Source organism: Maylandia zebra, linkage group LG17, assembly GCF_041146795.1.
Source record: "Maylandia zebra isolate NMK-2024a linkage group LG17, Mzebra_GT3a, whole genome shotgun sequence".
NCBI lineage: Eukaryota > Metazoa > Chordata > Actinopteri > Cichliformes > Cichlidae > Maylandia > Maylandia zebra.
In genome coordinates, this window is record NC_135183.1 from 26,453,205 (window position 1) to 26,469,571 (window position 16,367).

At 43.5% G+C, this 16,367-nt stretch overlaps 3 protein-coding genes across 3 annotated transcripts; 1 reads left to right on the forward strand and 2 right to left on the reverse strand.

The window, feature by feature from the left end:
- Positions 1–4,183: 4,183 nt before the first annotated feature.
- On the reverse strand, positions 4,184–10,408 carry LOC112436256 (serine/threonine-protein kinase pim-1-like). The gene is made up of 12 exons (XM_076876039.1): positions 10,042–10,408; positions 9,876–9,948; positions 9,635–9,791; positions 7,942–9,390; positions 7,313–7,549; positions 7,062–7,187; positions 6,844–6,938; positions 6,658–6,705; positions 6,355–6,573; positions 6,085–6,265; positions 5,828–5,998; positions 4,184–5,738 (listed from the first exon to the last, which is right to left on the reverse strand). Exons 4-12 carry the CDS (start codon positions 8,000–8,002, stop codon positions 5,647–5,649), a joined length of 1,230 nt encoding a protein of 409 aa, XP_076732154.1. The 5' UTR covers positions 8,003–9,390; positions 9,635–9,791; positions 9,876–9,948; positions 10,042–10,408; the 3' UTR covers positions 4,184–5,646.
- A 173-nt stretch (positions 10,409–10,581) lies between these two features.
- On the forward strand, positions 10,582–13,165 carry LOC101482890 (malonyl CoA:ACP acyltransferase (mitochondrial)). The gene is made up of 5 exons (XM_014408335.4): positions 10,582–11,204; positions 11,728–11,815; positions 11,918–12,135; positions 12,272–12,409; positions 12,821–13,165. Exons 1-5 carry the CDS (start codon positions 10,650–10,652, stop codon positions 13,091–13,093), a joined length of 1,272 nt encoding a protein of 423 aa, XP_014263821.2. The 5' UTR covers positions 10,582–10,649; the 3' UTR covers positions 13,094–13,165.
- On the reverse strand, positions 12,629–16,272 carry bik (BCL2 interacting killer). The gene is made up of 6 exons (XM_076875484.1): positions 16,089–16,272; positions 15,955–15,983; positions 14,866–14,953; positions 14,547–14,699; positions 14,338–14,452; positions 12,629–13,787 (listed from the first exon to the last, which is right to left on the reverse strand). The coding sequence occupies exons 3-6, from the start codon at positions 14,943–14,945 to the stop codon at positions 13,671–13,673; spliced, it is 465 nt and encodes a 154-aa protein (XP_076731599.1). The 5' UTR covers positions 14,946–14,953; positions 15,955–15,983; positions 16,089–16,272; the 3' UTR covers positions 12,629–13,670.
- Positions 16,273–16,367: the final 95 nt, after the last annotated feature.

Consider the following 16,367-nt stretch of genomic DNA (forward strand, 5'->3'; position numbering starts at 1 on the left):
TTTCTAACTCTTATTATGGCCCTTTATTATTTTATTTGTGATGGAGATCTGAGATATCCATGAGAAGTATTAACTGTCATGCGGCGGCTGTGTGAAGGCAAGAGAGGACCCAATTGCACGGCTCTAGACACACGGGAATGAACTCAAAGGCAGGTCTTTATTAACAGGAACATAAGAAGTCATACAAAACTATACTGGGAGAAACTAAAGCTGAGGCGCTGGGAAGACACGGGAAATGCACACAACCTAGAAGGATGACGCAACACAGAACAAAGGGACACTCTGACATAAATACACAGAAGGTAATGAGGGAAGTGGGAACACACGGGGAACACAGCTGAAGACAATTACTCATGACCGAGCAGGGAGGACACGAAACTGAAAATACTGACACCAAGATGTGGACCTTAAACACAACACAGTACACAGAGATGAGCACAGAGAGAGAGGCAGAGAACAAGGATGAATACGAGGGGATGAGGAGAACACAGAACACAACGGACGGGAACACGGTACCAGAACAAACACCACAATAAAAGCATGGACACAGGGGGAATCCAACTACCAAACCAAACAATCCAATGGACATAAGGAACAAAATACAAAACCACAGGAAAACTGAGAACACTGGGTCAAAATGACCCAGGACCATGACAATACCCCCCCTCAAGGGCTGACTCCAGACAGCCCTTGCGGACGGCAACGGCGGCAGAACAGATCCGGAGGCCGGCCGTGTGGAAGGCGGCGGCTACAGAGCGGGACCGGAGGCCGGGCCCCTCGAACCCTCCAGCGGAGACGGGGAAGGGCTGGCTGGGCTCTCCAGAACCCCCAGCGGACAAGGCAGGTGGCAGCGTGGAAGCCGCGGAGTGCTGGATGGGCTCATCCGAGCTTCCAGCCGGAGCTGATGTAGCGCCAGAGGGTATCGGGACCCCTGGCTGAATGTTAAGCTGACCAGAAGACCAAACTGCTACAGGGGACCAAACTGATGGCTGTAGTAATGGTTGTGGTGACAGTGGAGTGGGCGGTGGAGTGGATGACTGAGTTAACGGTGACTGTGCTAATGGTTCAGCTAAGGAGTGCATTAATGACAGGACTACAGGTTGAATGACTGACTGAGCAGCAGCCTGAATGGCTGAGTGTCGTGATGGTTGTGGTGGAAGAGAAGCGGGTGATGGTGTGGATGATGGAGCTACGGGCGACTGAGTGGCAGACTGAACTGATGACTGAAGTGATGGTAGAGGTGAAAATTGAGCTTGTGGTGGGGTAGCTGACTGAGGTGCGGGGGACACAGGAGACAGAGCTACAGATTGAACTGAGGGAGACTGGGTAGCAAACTGAACTAGTGGTAGTAATGGCGGTTGGGGAGAAGGCTGGACTGTACACTGAGGAGAAGGCTGACTGACTGACTGAAGAGCATCCTGTGCAGCTGAGTGTAATGATGGTTGTGGGAGCGAATGTTGGACAGGTGGTGGTGTCGGGTCCCCTGAGCCTACAATGCGGATGAAAGGTGCAGGCACCTGCTGGACACCAGTCGCTCCCACCTGAGGAGCAGGTACAGGTGCAGAGATCGGCTGGGTCCTGGCGGGCCTCACCTCAGTGGTTGGCACAGATTTCGGCAGGGACTGGGCGGCTGCTGTCCCCACCCGAGGAGCTGATACGGGTGCAGGGACCAGCAGAGCCTCAGTCGACCCGGAAACCGGAACAGGGACCAGCTGGGCGCCAGCCCCCCTCACCTGGGGAACTGAGATAGGTGCAGGGGAGTGCTGGGCCGCAGCTATCCCTAGAACGTAAGGGGCCTGGGAGGCGGGCCTAGAAAGAACAGTCTGCAAGAGATCAATTCCCTGCCCTGAGTGAGCGGATGAGGAACAGCGCTCTGACTTCATAGCGTTAAGTGTGCTAAAGCTGTAGCTTACAGGCACTAATGCACCACCTTCAGTGTTTACAGACTCTAGAGAAATGTGATCAGCTGATGCACCAACAGTCTTAGAGCTTCTTTCTTCGGAGCTAACCATGCTTATACTGACAGAGGAGGGGTTAATAGCCGAGGTAAACATAGGTCTGTGCACCGGAGAGGCAGATGAAACAAAGTCTTTTACCTCCGGATCGCTGGAAGCAGTAAACCTAGGGAAAACAGTGGTGGGTGTAGAGCCCCCTGACTCAAGAACATTCGAATCAGTAAATACGTCAGAATGGACTTTCCCCTGGGGTGATGGCTCAGAAGTAACGAGCTGGGGTCGAGCTATCACAGGAACATTTACAGTCTTGGATTTTACTGCTTTAACATCTAAGGAGGCAGGTTTTAAAGCCCCAGTGGTGAGCTTAACTGCAAAACAATCATTCTCAGCAGACACACAGGTAAAGGGCACAGAAGCAGGTGTCTCTAACTCAGGAAATGCTGACTTCAAGTCAGTAGTCCCGGAATCCGGCTGAGGAGAGGACCGGCGACGGCGTCTCCTCCTTGATGAGGGAATGGAGGTGACGGGGGAAACCGGTGATGATGCGGGGGTGACGGTCTCCTCTTCATCATCCGACCTCATCGCTGCTAGGAAAGCAGCGGGAGAGCGACGGTCAGAGCTGAGAGGGGATGGAGAAGGGCTCCGCGGCAGCAGCGCCAAAAAACCCTCTCGTTTTAGCAGCCGCTGTTGCGATACCGAGAGCCCCGTCTGCTGCTGCGATGCCGTCGCGGCGAGCTTAGTTCGCTGCTGCTGCGGCGGCTGACTGGCGGAGATCTCCGTCTGCAGTCGCTGTGGTGTGGAATCCCGGGAACAGACACTGTCTGCCAGCTCACGAGCTTGTAATGCCTCCTTGGCTCGGCTCAGTTCGTCAATAAAGCCCTCATAGCAGGTGAGCTGGTGAAGGAAAGGGTTTCCCTCGATTATTGCCTTTATGGCGTTAAGTCCGACGGAAATTGTCCGTGAGTCCGAGGCGCGGGTTATTCGTTGCACCAGACTCTGTACACGGAGAATATCTCCCTCACGGGCGGAGCCTGCTGGGTCCATTTCGTGGTTGCGTCGTTCTGTCGTGCGGCGGCTGTGTGAAGGCAAGAGAGGACCCAAATGCACGGCTCTAGACACACGGGAATGAACTCAAAGGCAGGTCTTTATTAACAGGAACATAAGAAGTCATACAAAACTATAAATACACAGAAGGTAATGAGGGAAGTGGGAGTTGTTACAGGATGCAAACATGTTTTATACTGCTTTGAAGTCTGGGACAGCATCATAAGAGGCATAACTGATCTCACCGTAGTCCCATGAAGACTCAAGATGAGTGTTTTCACGACTGCCATCTTGGTGTTTTGAAATCAGGCATGATGAATGAAGGGAAGAACTGTCTGTTAAGGTTCTCAGTCGTTCAGGTCATCGTAGTCTAAGGAGCTTGGAAAGAAAAGCATCTGGACTTCTTTAAGCTTCTTGAAGAGCGTTTCACCTCTCATTCAAGAAGCTTCTTCAGTTCTCTGAAGAAATTCTGAACTGAAGAAGCTTCTCAGATGAGAGGTGAAACATCTTCAAGAAACTTAAAGAAGTCCAGATGCTTTTCTTTCCACGCTCCTTAGACTGTAGTTAAACTTCACACACTGGACTTGTCAGTCACACATCCTTCGCCAGTAGGCATTCCCAGAATGATCTTTCCCCTTCTGACGCTTAGAATGACCAAATATGTGCAAAATGGACAATTCAACATGCCACCATGTCAGTCTTTTATTAAATATGACATGAAACAAATGACTGAGCCATTAAATTTGTCACAAAGGTGTTCACCTAATTCCAGGCAAATGGAATAGACTTCTATGGGACCATAAGTCTTTTTGCACTTTGACATTTGTTTTACTTTTCAGATCTGTAACCTATAACTTTTATACTGTATGTGTTTTGATCATAGGAGTCTACAGGGACTTACTTACTTTTAGCACGTTTAGCAGTTGATGTTGGCTTCTTTTTTCAGTACTGGAGCTTCCTGCTCATTGAAGACTTTTCTAAAAGGAAATGCTTAATCCAAAATGGCGTTTTAAGGGCTTGGATTAATGTCAATTTCAGCAAATATTCTTTCTTATGTTAAAAGAACATGGATCTCTGTCAGTGATAACTTCTGACTTTATAACTCAAATTTTAAGAGAGAGCTTCACTGCTAAGCTCTCATCTGTGTGGGTGTCACGGTTCGCTTGAGGACTCACATGCAGGACTCAGAGGCACAGTCAGTATTTATTACAGTTCCACCAGGTGTATATACAAACAGTGCAGGGGATAGTGCTATATACAAAGCGGTGACAGGGAAAAGGCTCCGGGGAAATCCAGGTAGGGAAAAGACACTTGCTCCTCTTCTGACTCTCTCTCCAAACACTCACACAAAAAGGGAATCCGCTCGGGGAATGCAGAGTCGGGTCCAGGGGATCTATGTACAGAAGGAAACACACGTTAGAGGTTTTGCACAGGGAAGCAAATGAGAACTTGCTGAGAGCCGGGCTGCACTGACGCGAGTCACACACAACGATCCAGCGATGAGTAGAAGCCACTCCCTGGCTTAAATGCTGGCTGCACTGATGAGGCCCAGGTGTTTCCTCCTCAGAGGGGCGTGGGCCGAGGGCGTGAACCCACCATGAGAATATCTGTATCTATATAGATATATATGTGTATTCGTAACCTTTTTTCATCATCTAGTTTCCTGTGCCAGATCTTCTACTGATCCACTGAGGCAGACATGTAAAAAAACATGAACTAAAGCATATTTCTGTATATAAACAGGACCTTAAATCTTTATCAACAGCTACTTTAGAGGAAATTCTTCAATAAACTGCAACCAAAGGCTCAACTCAGAGGACAAAACCCAACCTGTTATAAATAGTGTGACAGCAAACTTTCTCTTGTGTAAAGTTACAAATAGGAGTAATTATCCACAGGAGCTTTTATACATAATGAAGTTATAATTCGTCCTGTAGAAATTGTACATTTAAGCTATATAGTTCCCTCTGTGATAACTCTGCTATGAATGCCTCTTATTAACTTTTATGCTTTTACAACCCACTATGAGCAAACACTCAGCAACAGTGGGAAGGAAAAACTCCCTTCTTGAAGGAAAAAACCTCTGGTAGAACCAGGAAATCTGTCTAAACTAGTTGGGGGTTAGAGCAACAGATGCAAGTCTTCAGATCATTTGCAGTGTGACTGTCTTTGTGCACACTTTAACCTGATTCAGTTTTCTTATTTGTCAAAATGCACCATGGGTAAAAAAAACAAAACAAAATAGTAATGAAGGAGAATCTTCAGCAAAGATGAATTAAACAAGTTTTATTTTGATCAAATTTTACTTTAAGTAAAACACATCTTTATTTGATGACTTTAATGTCATCAAATAAAGACAGTTTTGATGGAGCTCCTGACCCAGCCCAAGCTCTCTATGAAGACGAGGAAAAACTCCCCAGGGGGCCAGATCGATGGGAAGAAACCTCGGGAAAGCCCATTCAAAGAGAAATCCCCTTTCCTGGGATGGCTGGGGGGGTTACAGGAACTCCGAAAAAGCTAAATTTTTATTTATTTATTTTTTAAGATTGACCCACTCTATCTATTCCTGTCCAACAGAAAAAAGAAAGGAAGTTACTACAATGTATCACACTTACATGATAAGGTGTGAATTGTGTGTTTGTGTGTGTTATCTTAGCCAGGGGTGAAGCTGGAGCTCCTCCAGTGTTGGGCGCTTCTCCGGGGCTAAAGCTAAACATGCGTCCAAGAAATTCCGGCATTCTTGAAAGAAAGAAAAGATCAAAAAGATGAAGATGATAGTTCTAGTGATCCAAGGCATCAGTGAATCTGGAAGTGTGAAGTTTTCTTACCTGTGGACAGACGCTTTTTGATGCTCAGTTGCTTTGTGAGGAACCTCGCGGTACTAAAGTATCGTGCATGAAGCGCTTCATACAACACCACTCCCATTTGCCACACCGTGGTGGGTCCACACCTGTAGCAGCTCCTAATGTACCACTCAGGAGGGATGTGAAGAGGAGTGCCTAACAAACAGACACAATTGCAATTTCTTCTAAAACAAAAGACACAAATTGTTACATCTGTGAAAAGCAGGAGCAGAATATGTTACCATAGAAGATGCGATACAGAGATCGCTGTTTAACAAAGCAGCTCAGTCCAAAGTCAATGATGCGAACTCGAGGCACATCTGAGCCAGTCTCAATCAGAATGTTTTGTCCCTTGATGTCCCGATGAAAGATGTGTTTCTCCTCAAGTTCCTTTACAGCATCAACTAGTTGCTTCAGAATGACCTGGAAAAGATGAAAAACACAATAATGAGTTAATGCTTTTCTGCCTTGATTGAATGCTGTACAGTCTAAGGCTCTCCCAGTCAACCTACCTTGGCCTTGTCCTCTGGTAAAGCTCTTCCATTTTCTGCTTTGTATTTTTGCAGGTCCACAGCAGGGACAGGTCTCTCCAGCACCAGGATCAGCTCTTTGCCAAAGTCGAACCACTCCAGCAAGGACACAGGTGCTGATATTCCCACTGACCCTTCTGCTTCACCTGCAAGTTTAAGCATAATGGCCACTTCCACCGAGAGCATCTTCCCATTTTCATCCTGAAATATTACAACAAAGTGGATGATGAGGAACGCCGCATTCAATCCAGTAATGTAAAACTAATTCAAGTGTTGGACGCTTACCGCCACTTTGCAGTAGACTTTATTTTTGGGAATGTGTTTGATGGCAACCTAGAAGACACAGAGCATTGGTGAGCATTTCCTCAGTATGACATAATGAAAGGTGGAAACACAGCAGACGTCTCAGTTTACGATATTATCCATTATCTGCGTTACTGCCTGTCTTACTACCATCATCTGAACACTTACTGGAAAACGATCTTCTATCCGGTAGCCAGAAAACACTGCTCCGCAGCCTCCTTCTCCGAGCTGGTGCTCCTCCACATATCTGGCTTGGAATTCACCTGAACAGACAAAACAGCAAATCTTGTTTTATTACAGCTGTGACACAAATTACTCTCCTCTGTAGCCTAAATGTTCCTTCTGCCCTTCCCCTGAATATAAAACCCAAGCTGCTTGCTACTTACGTTTTTGGTCTGCTACTGATTTTTTGCCCTGGTCCACATTCCTTTTTTTTTTCTTGGGTGACTCTCTGTTGTCTCCCGTGGCCTTTCTTTTGCCATTTTTTGTGCACTCCTGTTTGTTGTTCAAGTCTGGAGATGTGGAAAACACCAAAAGCACATCAGCTCACTGGATGATAGACACAAACACTAAACACCAATATCTTAAACCTAGCAACCACACTTAATCTACCCCCTTATTCAACTAATTAGCCTACCTTTACCAGAGTCCAACGAGGAGGATGCTTGCTCCTTGTCACCGCTCGTATGGTCGAGAAGTTTAGCCTTCTTTGCTCTCTTTGTTGTGCCCTCTTCATCTTGCACAACCTTGCGCTTCACTCCTTTGACCACATCTGAGCTGGTGGAAGGACCAGCCTGCTCAGCGACCCTCCTCCTTTTTATTGGGGTCTTCTTTTCAGGACTGGCCTTTCTTTTAGCAGTCCTGCTCTTACAATCTATAAACGACGACAACAACACAGTGGTGAAAAAGAGTCCCCGACATCAGGACTGGAAGCAGTTTGATGGCAAAGAATTTGAAATTGCTTTTGCTTAAATGATCACAAGTTTATTCTTGGGATTAAAAAAACTGACCAGTGCGAATTGATACTAGGTTTACTAAGTCTTAGATCTTGATGACACTTGTTGGTCTGTTTTTACTGTTGAGTCCAAGAATAAACTTATTACATTATTTTACCAAAAGACCGGTAACCTTCCTTTGATTAGACATCTTGTATTAAAGCTATTTTCAATCAAACATATGATTCAATTGCTTCAAAAATGATTCACACAGTGTCAACATTTCTAGGATTTGGATTTTACCAGGTTCTTATTTTATTATTTTACTTACCTTGATCTCCTGAATCTTTCTTATCGGCCGGAGTGGTAATTTTTCTTGTTTCCTTTTTCATTGTAATTTCGGAGACCCTTTAAAATCGAAAATGTAAACCGTAATGAGTTAATATTGAGTTAATACTTCTTCAAATGTGCACCTTTCAAATGCTTGACTTTTCTAACTGAATTCTGTAAGTGAGCTTTATAAGTAAACTCTGGAAACTACGGCAACACAACATAGAATCTTGCCTTTCAGTGACTTCACTGACTGCCAGTAGTTCAAAGTAGTTTACAGAAAAACACTCTGGCAGACAAAGCCATAATATTTCATATAATTCAATCATTTCATATCAATTAAACAGTTTCTTTCATTATCTTTCATCATTTGTATAAAGACCTCATCTATGGATGACAGTATGAAGATTTGTGGTTGACCACACACTAATAAACACAGTGTCAGCTACATTGTCATCTGATTTAAAGTATTTATTATGTACATTTAACTGTCATGGTACTGAGTCTGTGACCCAGTGTTTTGTGTTTGTTCATTTATATTCATTGATTATTCTTATGTATGTTTTTGGTTCTCTTTATTGTTTTCTTCTTGTGTTATATTCTTAGGCTTTAGGTTTCTGTTACTTTGCCTTGCCCCTGTGTCCCACGTGTCATATCTATTCATTCTTGTTTCCATGTTCCCCAATTTCTCCCCAGTCAGTCATGTCTCTGTGTCAACTCTGTGTCTTTGTAAAAGTCTCTTGTTTGCTGTTTTACTTTGATAGTCATGTGTGCTATGTTAGTGTTTTCATGTCTGTGAAGGTTCTCAGTCATCTAGGTCATCGTAGTCTAAGGAGTTTGGAAAGAAAGCGTCAGAACTTAAACTTTGCTTGAATGTCTTCAAGCAACTTAAAGAAGTCCAGACGTTTTCTTTCTAAGCTCCTTAGACTAGTGTTTTCAGTTTTCCTTCCCCATGGTCTTGCTGTTTGTGATTTCTCGCAGCTGTGCTCTCATCCTGTGTCTTATTCCCTCATTTATCCCTCTGTGTATTTAAGCCCATTGTTTTCCTCTGTTTGCTGTTGGGTTGTCTGTGTATCATCCATGACAATTAAATTAAATAGCAAATGCAACTACAATTTCAATGAGATTCATTCCTTGCATTCTACTGCAGTGGCTGAAAGTAGACACCAAGCATTATCACTGTAACTAATATAAATATTGGACTTGGAGGGTATTCATCTGATAGACTGATGCAAACATTACTGTGAGGAAAATTTTGAGTCTCCCAATTTTCTTTTTTTCTGAAAGAAAGAAAGTTGGTTACTGTATCACATTTGTATGGCAAGATGTGAATTCAGTATGCGTGTGTGTTTGTGTCAGAGAGGAGTTTATCTGAGCCAGGGGTAAAGCAGGAGGTCCTCCAGCATTGGGCACTTCTCCAGGACTTTGTTAAAACTTGTTTTCAAGACGTCTGAAATGAAAGAAGGACAAGAGATATCGAGATGATAATTCCAGTGAGCCAAGCGATCACACTGATTTTCTGCAAAATTTTCTTTTTGAGAGGCATTCGGCTGGGCAGGGGGTATAACACATCTGCAATGCAGCAACATCTGCTCTCTGGGCCTGTGTGAGAGTGTTATCTCAATGGCGGGAATGAGGATGTTGGAATTTGGCATCTCAGGCACCAACTCATCTCTTTCCTTAACCGGGTTCACCAGAGATTGGTTTCAGCCTCTCTCCATGCTTTAAGGAGGTTGAGTTGATAAATCTGACTGGCCCCTCCCCTGTCTGACCGTATCTCTTCATAGTCAACACCAATGTTCTCACCGTGTGACCATGAACGGTCCTTACCACTTGGCAAGTAATTTCGAGCTAGAAGAAGGGAGTAAGACAAGAATTTTATGTCCCTGTTAAAATACAATTACATTTTATCAAATATCACTAAGCAGTCCTTACCTTTAAATACGGCCTGGTTTCTTTCTCTTTCTTTCTATACTCTGAGTGAAGTTAGCTCTCATTCTTTCTCCTCCTGTGAAATACAGCAAGTGGAGCTTTAGCTAGCAACACACTGTGACACAGTTAGTGTTTGTTGAGGTGATAGAAATGCTGCATTTCAAATTACCTGACACAACATTTTACTCCCTTTTATGTTCACTCCTTTTTTTCTGAAGTACCGCAAATTATTGGCTCGTGGGGTTGTTCTGGTGTTGTGCTAAAAATAAATGAATCAAAACTACGGTACACGGTTTGCTCTTTCATCTCTTTTTATGCGACATCCTCTACTGATTAAAACGCGACTGCCTTTCATGTGTCACTGTTTAGGCTCAAATCTCATTGTTTGAAGGCCTGCAGTGACGTGAAATATTAACTTCCCCCAATGGGTTAAACCCAAAGTAACGAGTTTGTTTTGAAAATATACGGAGTGGAAACTACAGATATTTGTTTAAAAACGTAGGGAGTAAAAATTAAGTACAGCAAGGAAGTTTTTTTTTTACTTTTTTACTTCCTACCTGTGGAGCCAATTAAGCTAAATTTAAGAAGCGCATGTCTGTGTATACTTAAAAGCTCTTATAGTTATTTTCACTTTGTAGTAAATTTTGTATGACATGACATACTTTGACCTGAGGTGGCGCTGCAGCGTGAAAGAGCCTGAACGTCAACCGGAAGAAGACGAGAATAAACTCCGTATAAACAACATGGCGTCTCCCTGTGAGGTGTCATGCCGAGCAGATGTCAGAGTTGAGTTCAAGCAAAGTTGACTCTTTCGGTGATTACAGTTTGTCCGGGCGGGCTGTGCGTCTTATTTCATCCGCAGACACGTCGTTGGATGAGGAACAGCTCATGTTGGCATCAGTGGCAGTCAGGATGGCAGCATCTTCCAGAGGGAAGGTCAGGTCGCTGGTCTCTCTGAGCAGGACGCTGTCCACCAACAAGCCCGGTTCCACGGCTGGAGATTACCCTCCTCCGGCTGAAGCCCCCGCTTCTCCCCCGAACAGCGAGCCAGCCGCGGCGCCTCAGCGGAGACCCAAAAAAGACCCCAGCGGCTGCTCCGTGCTCCTCTTCCCCGGTCAGGGCAGCCAGTTTGTGGGCATGGGCAGAGGACTTTTAAAATACCCCAACGTTAAAGAAATGTTCACCGTAGCCCAGAAGATCCTGGGTTACGACCTGCTGTCTCTGTGTCTGGAGGGCCCCGAGGACGAGCTGCAGAAAACGGTTCACTGTCAGCCGGCGGTGTTTGTCACCTCCCTGGCTGCTGTGGAGAGACTCAACCAAGAAAACCCCAAAGTAAGTGCCAGATAAATGTCTGGAAAAAGGACAATAACTGCAGGTCCTGCCTTCTTAAATGTGGCCAGTTTATCTTTTTTTTTCATTTTTAAAAAATACTGCTACAGTAATATTAATTTATATTTAAAATGTGCGCACATTATGTATGAGGGTGTGGATGAATGATGCTTGAGTGCCCAGTAGAAGAGCATCTTTCAAATGCAAAGTTTCTCATTTCAACTTTAATTACTGCACCTGATTAAGGCGGTAGAGTAAATAAGGCTTCCAACAGTGGTTATTTCTTATTATCACATCTTGTTTTTATTGTTTTTATCAGTAGATTGTTGTTTCACTCCCACCAAAAACATCACCGTAAATAATCTTCTGATTCTGAATGACCATTTAAAAAAATAAACAAATTGTTCTGAGTTAATTTCAGTTACGGATGTATCAGTGACGTAAATGATATATCGGTCATAATCGGGAGGCTGTTACATTTTTATTTTTTTTTATTTTTTTTTGACTTGTTTCCTGCTGTACACAGGCCATTGAGATGTGTGTCGCTGCTGCAGGTTTCAGTGTCGGAGAATTTGCTGCTCTTGTCTTTTCTGGGGCAATGAACTTTGCAGAAGGTAGAAAGATTTCTTTTTTGGGGTTTTTTTGTGCACTTGTAAAAGGTGTTTTAATCACAACTTTGGTTAATATTCTGTATTTACTCCTTATGCATCTTCTAGCTTTGTATGCAGTGAAGGTGCGAGCGGAGACTATGCAGAAGGCCTCAGAACTGGTTCCCAGTGGGATGCTGTCAGTCATTGGTAGACCTCAGGCTCAGTATAATTATGCCTGTCTGCAGGCAAAAGAGCACTGCAAGAGTCTGGGGATGGAGAATCCTGTGTGCTCTGTGGCCAACTACCTGTTTCCAGATGGCAGGGTTATTGCAGGGCACCAGCAGGTAATGCATTCATATATTCTTGCTGCTTTAATATACCGTGAATCTATTGTGTTCTCTTTTCTGTCTTTTCTCTCAACCATCAAAAAAGTTGTTAGAGCTGCTCTTGTCATTTCTGCTGTCTTCTTTGACTTCTCAGGCTCTGGATTTCCTCCAGGAAAACTCTCGGCGCCTAAAGTTCATGCGGACCAAAACTCTCCCAGTCAGTGGTGCGTTCCATACTGAGCTGATGGCATCGGCTACTGAACCTCTCAGAGAGGTGCTCCGGCAGGTGGAGGTCAGTCAGCCACTTTATCCAAAAGGGATTAACATATTTTCTGAAACATGCATTCAATTACTCTGTAAAGCTACACCAGTCCTCATTTTTAAAAGATAACCCATCCTATTCAGTCTGACTCGGAAAGTTAAATGGAAAGTATACCCAAGATTTTACATCTGGTCCTTAGCAGGTCTTAAAATTAAGTAAATACAAGCACATATGAGCTGCAAAACAACATATAACACAGTGTCATTTATTTAATTAAAAAATAAGCCTAAATAAGCAACACTGTAAAGAAGATTTGGCATGTTAGGGACTGATAAAGTCAGGGTCCATGTGTTGTTCATCTGACATTGTATTTAAATCATTTTTGAGCCTCCTAACCACAAGTTCCATGTGCGATTTCCTATTCATCCCCTTCCCGTCCAGGTACGACGTCCTGAGATCAGCGTCTACTCCAACGTAGATGGAAAACGTTACATGAACGAGAGCCACGTGCGCAGGCAGCTTGTTAAGCAGCTGGTGTCACCAGTGAAATGGGAGCAGACCCTGCACGAGATCTACGAGAGGACGCAAGGACAGCATTTCCCACACACCTACGAGGTCGGACCCGGAAGGCAGCTGGGCGCCACGCTTCAGAAGTGCAACAGGAAGGCATACCAAACGTACGCCCATGTGGAAGTCACCGCATATGAAGACTGATAAAGCTCCTGTGGTTGCTTCTTGTCTTTTTACAAGTGTGTAATTAAAGATTTGTGTAATTTCTTTTTTTAATTTACAATGTTGTCACATTTTTGTCATTAAGAAGTTTATTTGGCGTCACATGAAAAAGCAGTTTCAAATCTTGAACAGAAAGTCCAGCTCCCTTCATTGTACACTAAGCAATGCTACATATCATTTGAAAAAATTTTGGCCTCTTAAACCAGTAAGAAACAAATCTGGATACAAAAGACTGCAAGCCAGCAACAGTCCAGTCAACATGTTTTCTGACATGAATCAACATGTCACTGCTACAATAAACTGGCCAACTCCTTAGGCAAGGCTAGATTTCCTTTAAACAATTTACTCCCAACTAATTTTACATTATACTTTTTTTTTCTTCTCTTTTGAGAGAAGAGGTTGTCGTCCTCACTTTCAACTTCAATACCGCTCAATAAAAACAGTTATTTAAAAAAAAGGGAAAAGTCAAAGTAAACAGCAAGAGAAAACAGCAGTAATTCTCACTCGATAGCAAACATATTTTGACAAACATGGCTGAGAAGACCTGCTCGTGGCCCTCTTAAGCTTTCTGCTCCGTCCATAGTGCACTGAAAATGGTCACCATGGCCACCAGTGCCACAGTAACAAGTGCTCCTCTGTTCCACCCAGTGCAGGTTACTGGGTTAAAGTTGGATGCCTGTAAAATGAGACATAATGAGAAAAAGTGGGCTGTTTTGGATAGATGTACCAAATTATATTTAATATAACACGACCGCACAACAGTCAACAATGCAACAAAGCAAGACTGCTCAAATCCACCTATTTTGACTATTTTGGCTCTATTATTTTTATTTTTTTAAGTTTAAATTGAGTTTCTCCTTGTTTTATGTATAGGTTCTTATCTAAAAATCATATTTATATTGGGGTTCAAATTCAGAAAATAGTTCACAGATGGGATCCACTTTAAAATCTTTGATTCTTTATTAAACTGTCTGCCAATTAAACGTTTTTGCAGGTTATGCATCTGTTGACTTTGCTGACACAACCTCCAAAGGAATTAAACCAGGAAGCTTTGCTTGTTTGGCACATGTGTAAACCTCTACACTTTGGAGTCATTGGATAAACCCGCTGCTGTAAATGGAAAGATATCTCTTTTCCTTGGAATACAAAGCCTTAATGCAAACACTAAGAGCAATGAACCTTTATGCATACGTATAATGCAGAGATGCGTTAAAGAGAAGAGTTACCCAAGCTGTCAAGGCCTCAACTCTGAGGATCCCTTGCCCAGGTGCAGTGCTCACTAACCAGGTCTTCATTGCAGCAGACAAACCCCGAAAAGTTCCTAACTGATTGTGAATATCCCTATGAGGAAGCAGTGAGAAGTTAGAACCAATCACACAAATGTAATAGTTTGATAAGTGAAATAAAATAAGAGGGAAAATTTTTTTTTTTTTACCTATAGATGGTCCGAGTCAGTGCCTGGGCAGGTCTCAGGAGGTTTAAGGGAGTCGGAAGCTGGTTTGGCATTCTGCTGGCATACTCTCGGTCTAGCTGGTCACCGATTAAAGCCAACTGGCGGCCACAGGCCCGTGCAACCCTGTCACTGATCCTGAGGGAGGAAAAGGCAGGTGTGTTTAGAATCCATCATAAATATGGGGAACTCAATAAAAATCTCTTTTTTATAAAGTTGTTTTTGCCCAAGGCACAAGCCCGAGCTGTGTGTTTGTTTTTGGTATTAATAGTCGAACTGGGGCAAGGGCGGGACTATACAGTACCTCAGGGTGCCAGGGTCCACCTCACTAGGTCCAGCCTGGAGGGCGATGACACGACTTGGGCGTCTTGTTTGTTCCACCATTTTGTTTTCTGAGAACATATATGCAAATTGTTCATATCGTGCAGCAGACTGCTAAGAACATCAACAGGACAGACAATGGCTCCACAGCCTGAAAGTGTCTGTGTGTTATCTTTGCTCAGGCTCCCAACGGTCAATAACAGGCTGTGTAAATACTGGCTCATGTGACCAGGATAGGTGTGGACTGGGTTACTAGGCTGAAAGAAAAAAACAGCTCCAGAGATAACATCATCTCTTGGCTCAAGTCCAACCTTTGTGCTGTACTTTCTTTTTAAACTGCAGCAAAAATGCATTGCAATGCTTTCATGTTTACGACCAACTTACGACAACTCAAGACGTAACACTTTACATTCAATTTGCCTTTTTCACTGAATTTTTTGTTTTTGTCTTAAAGTCCAGCTTAAAACAGGTTTATAATCTCCCAGGTACACCTGTCTTGAGATCAGTTCCTGTTGCACCTGCAATCCTGCCATTTAATGCAAATGCTGAATTTCCATAACTCAAATTAACCAAACTGCCATTTTACTCTCACAGAGAAGGATAGAAAAACACCACCGGGTCAGAAGAATCAGATCACAAGCTTTAAATACTATAAATCTTGACAAATCAAGAACTGGTTTTCCCTGGATTTAATTGCAACGTCTTTATTTTTACAAACCCTTTTTCTTTTGGCAAAACATCAGCAAACTGAAGCCTTAAACGTGGAAACATAAACACCACCATTAAAACGACAGGCAGCCATCAGGTAGAAGCCATATTGCCACAACAAAGTGCGGAGTCATTGCTCTCAGCAAACAAAGGTCGTTTTGAAGATCACACATATTGAATTAGATAAACAATAAACAGGTATTAAACCATTTAAAGACTTAAATTAGTGTATTGTATCATGTTTGAGCAGTATAATATTAGATATTAGTCGAGTATGAATATCCCAACCCTGAGAAGTAAACAGGTGCACACTCTCGTTCTCTCTCTCACACACACACACACACAAAAGGAAATTAAAAACTACCTTTTTATGTTGATTAAGTGGACGCCGCCCTGAGATAAAAGCAAACAAATTAAAAATAAACATTGTAATGTTAAAAATTGCTGGAAAATACTGAATAAAAGCATAATTTCGAAGTGTTTTCTTCCTCTACTTACAGCAGCGCCCTTTAATCTCGACGCTCTCAGGTAACTGCTGCCGCTAATGACAGGACACACCTTTATCTATCACCGCTGGGGCTTCCGCCGACAGTGAACACCAGGGGGCCACCTGTAAGATGCATTCTGGTAATGTTTGCAGGGTTATTATTAATAACCACAGCTTAAAATTACTCTGCGAGGTGCGCGGTTGGGCTGGGGTAGGCTCCAGGCTGGGTTATTTACAGGTCCAAGAGGGTTTCTGAAGTCCGGAATGGAAACCAAGCTCACAGAGGAGCA

Excerpts from the sequence above, each read along its gene's own strand:
- LOC112436256 (XM_076876039.1), bottom strand. The coding sequence starts at position 8,002 with ATGAAAAAGGAAACAAGAAAAATTACCACTCCGGCCGATAAGAAAGAT. Across the intron at positions 6,574-6,657 it reads AAGTCTACTGCAAAGTGGCG|GATGAAAATGGGAAGATGCT; the intron begins GTAAGCGTCCAA and ends GTAATATTTCAG. Across the intron at positions 6,266-6,354 it reads TACCAGAGGACAAGGCCAAG|GTCATTCTGAAGCAACTAGT; the intron begins GTAGGTTGACTG and ends CATCTTTTCCAG.
- LOC101482890 (XM_014408335.4), top strand. The coding sequence starts at position 10,650 with ATGTCAGAGTTGAGTTCAAGCAAAGTTGACTCTTTCGGTGATTACAGT. Across the intron at positions 12,136-12,271 it reads TTATTGCAGGGCACCAGCAG|GCTCTGGATTTCCTCCAGGA; the intron begins GTAATGCATTCA and ends TTGACTTCTCAG. Across the intron at positions 12,410-12,820 it reads AGGTGCTCCGGCAGGTGGAG|GTACGACGTCCTGAGATCAG; the intron begins GTCAGTCAGCCA and ends CTTCCCGTCCAG.
- bik (XM_076875484.1), bottom strand. The coding sequence starts at position 14,945 with ATGGTGGAACAAACAAGACGCCCAAGTCGTGTCATCGCCCTCCAGGCT. Across the intron at positions 14,700-14,865 it reads GTGGACCCTGGCACCCTGAG|GATCAGTGACAGGGTTGCAC; the intron begins GTACTGTATAGT and ends TTCCTCCCTCAG. Across the intron at positions 14,453-14,546 it reads CTGACTCGGACCATCTATAG|GGATATTCACAATCAGTTAG; the intron begins GTAAAAAAAAAA and ends GCTTCCTCATAG.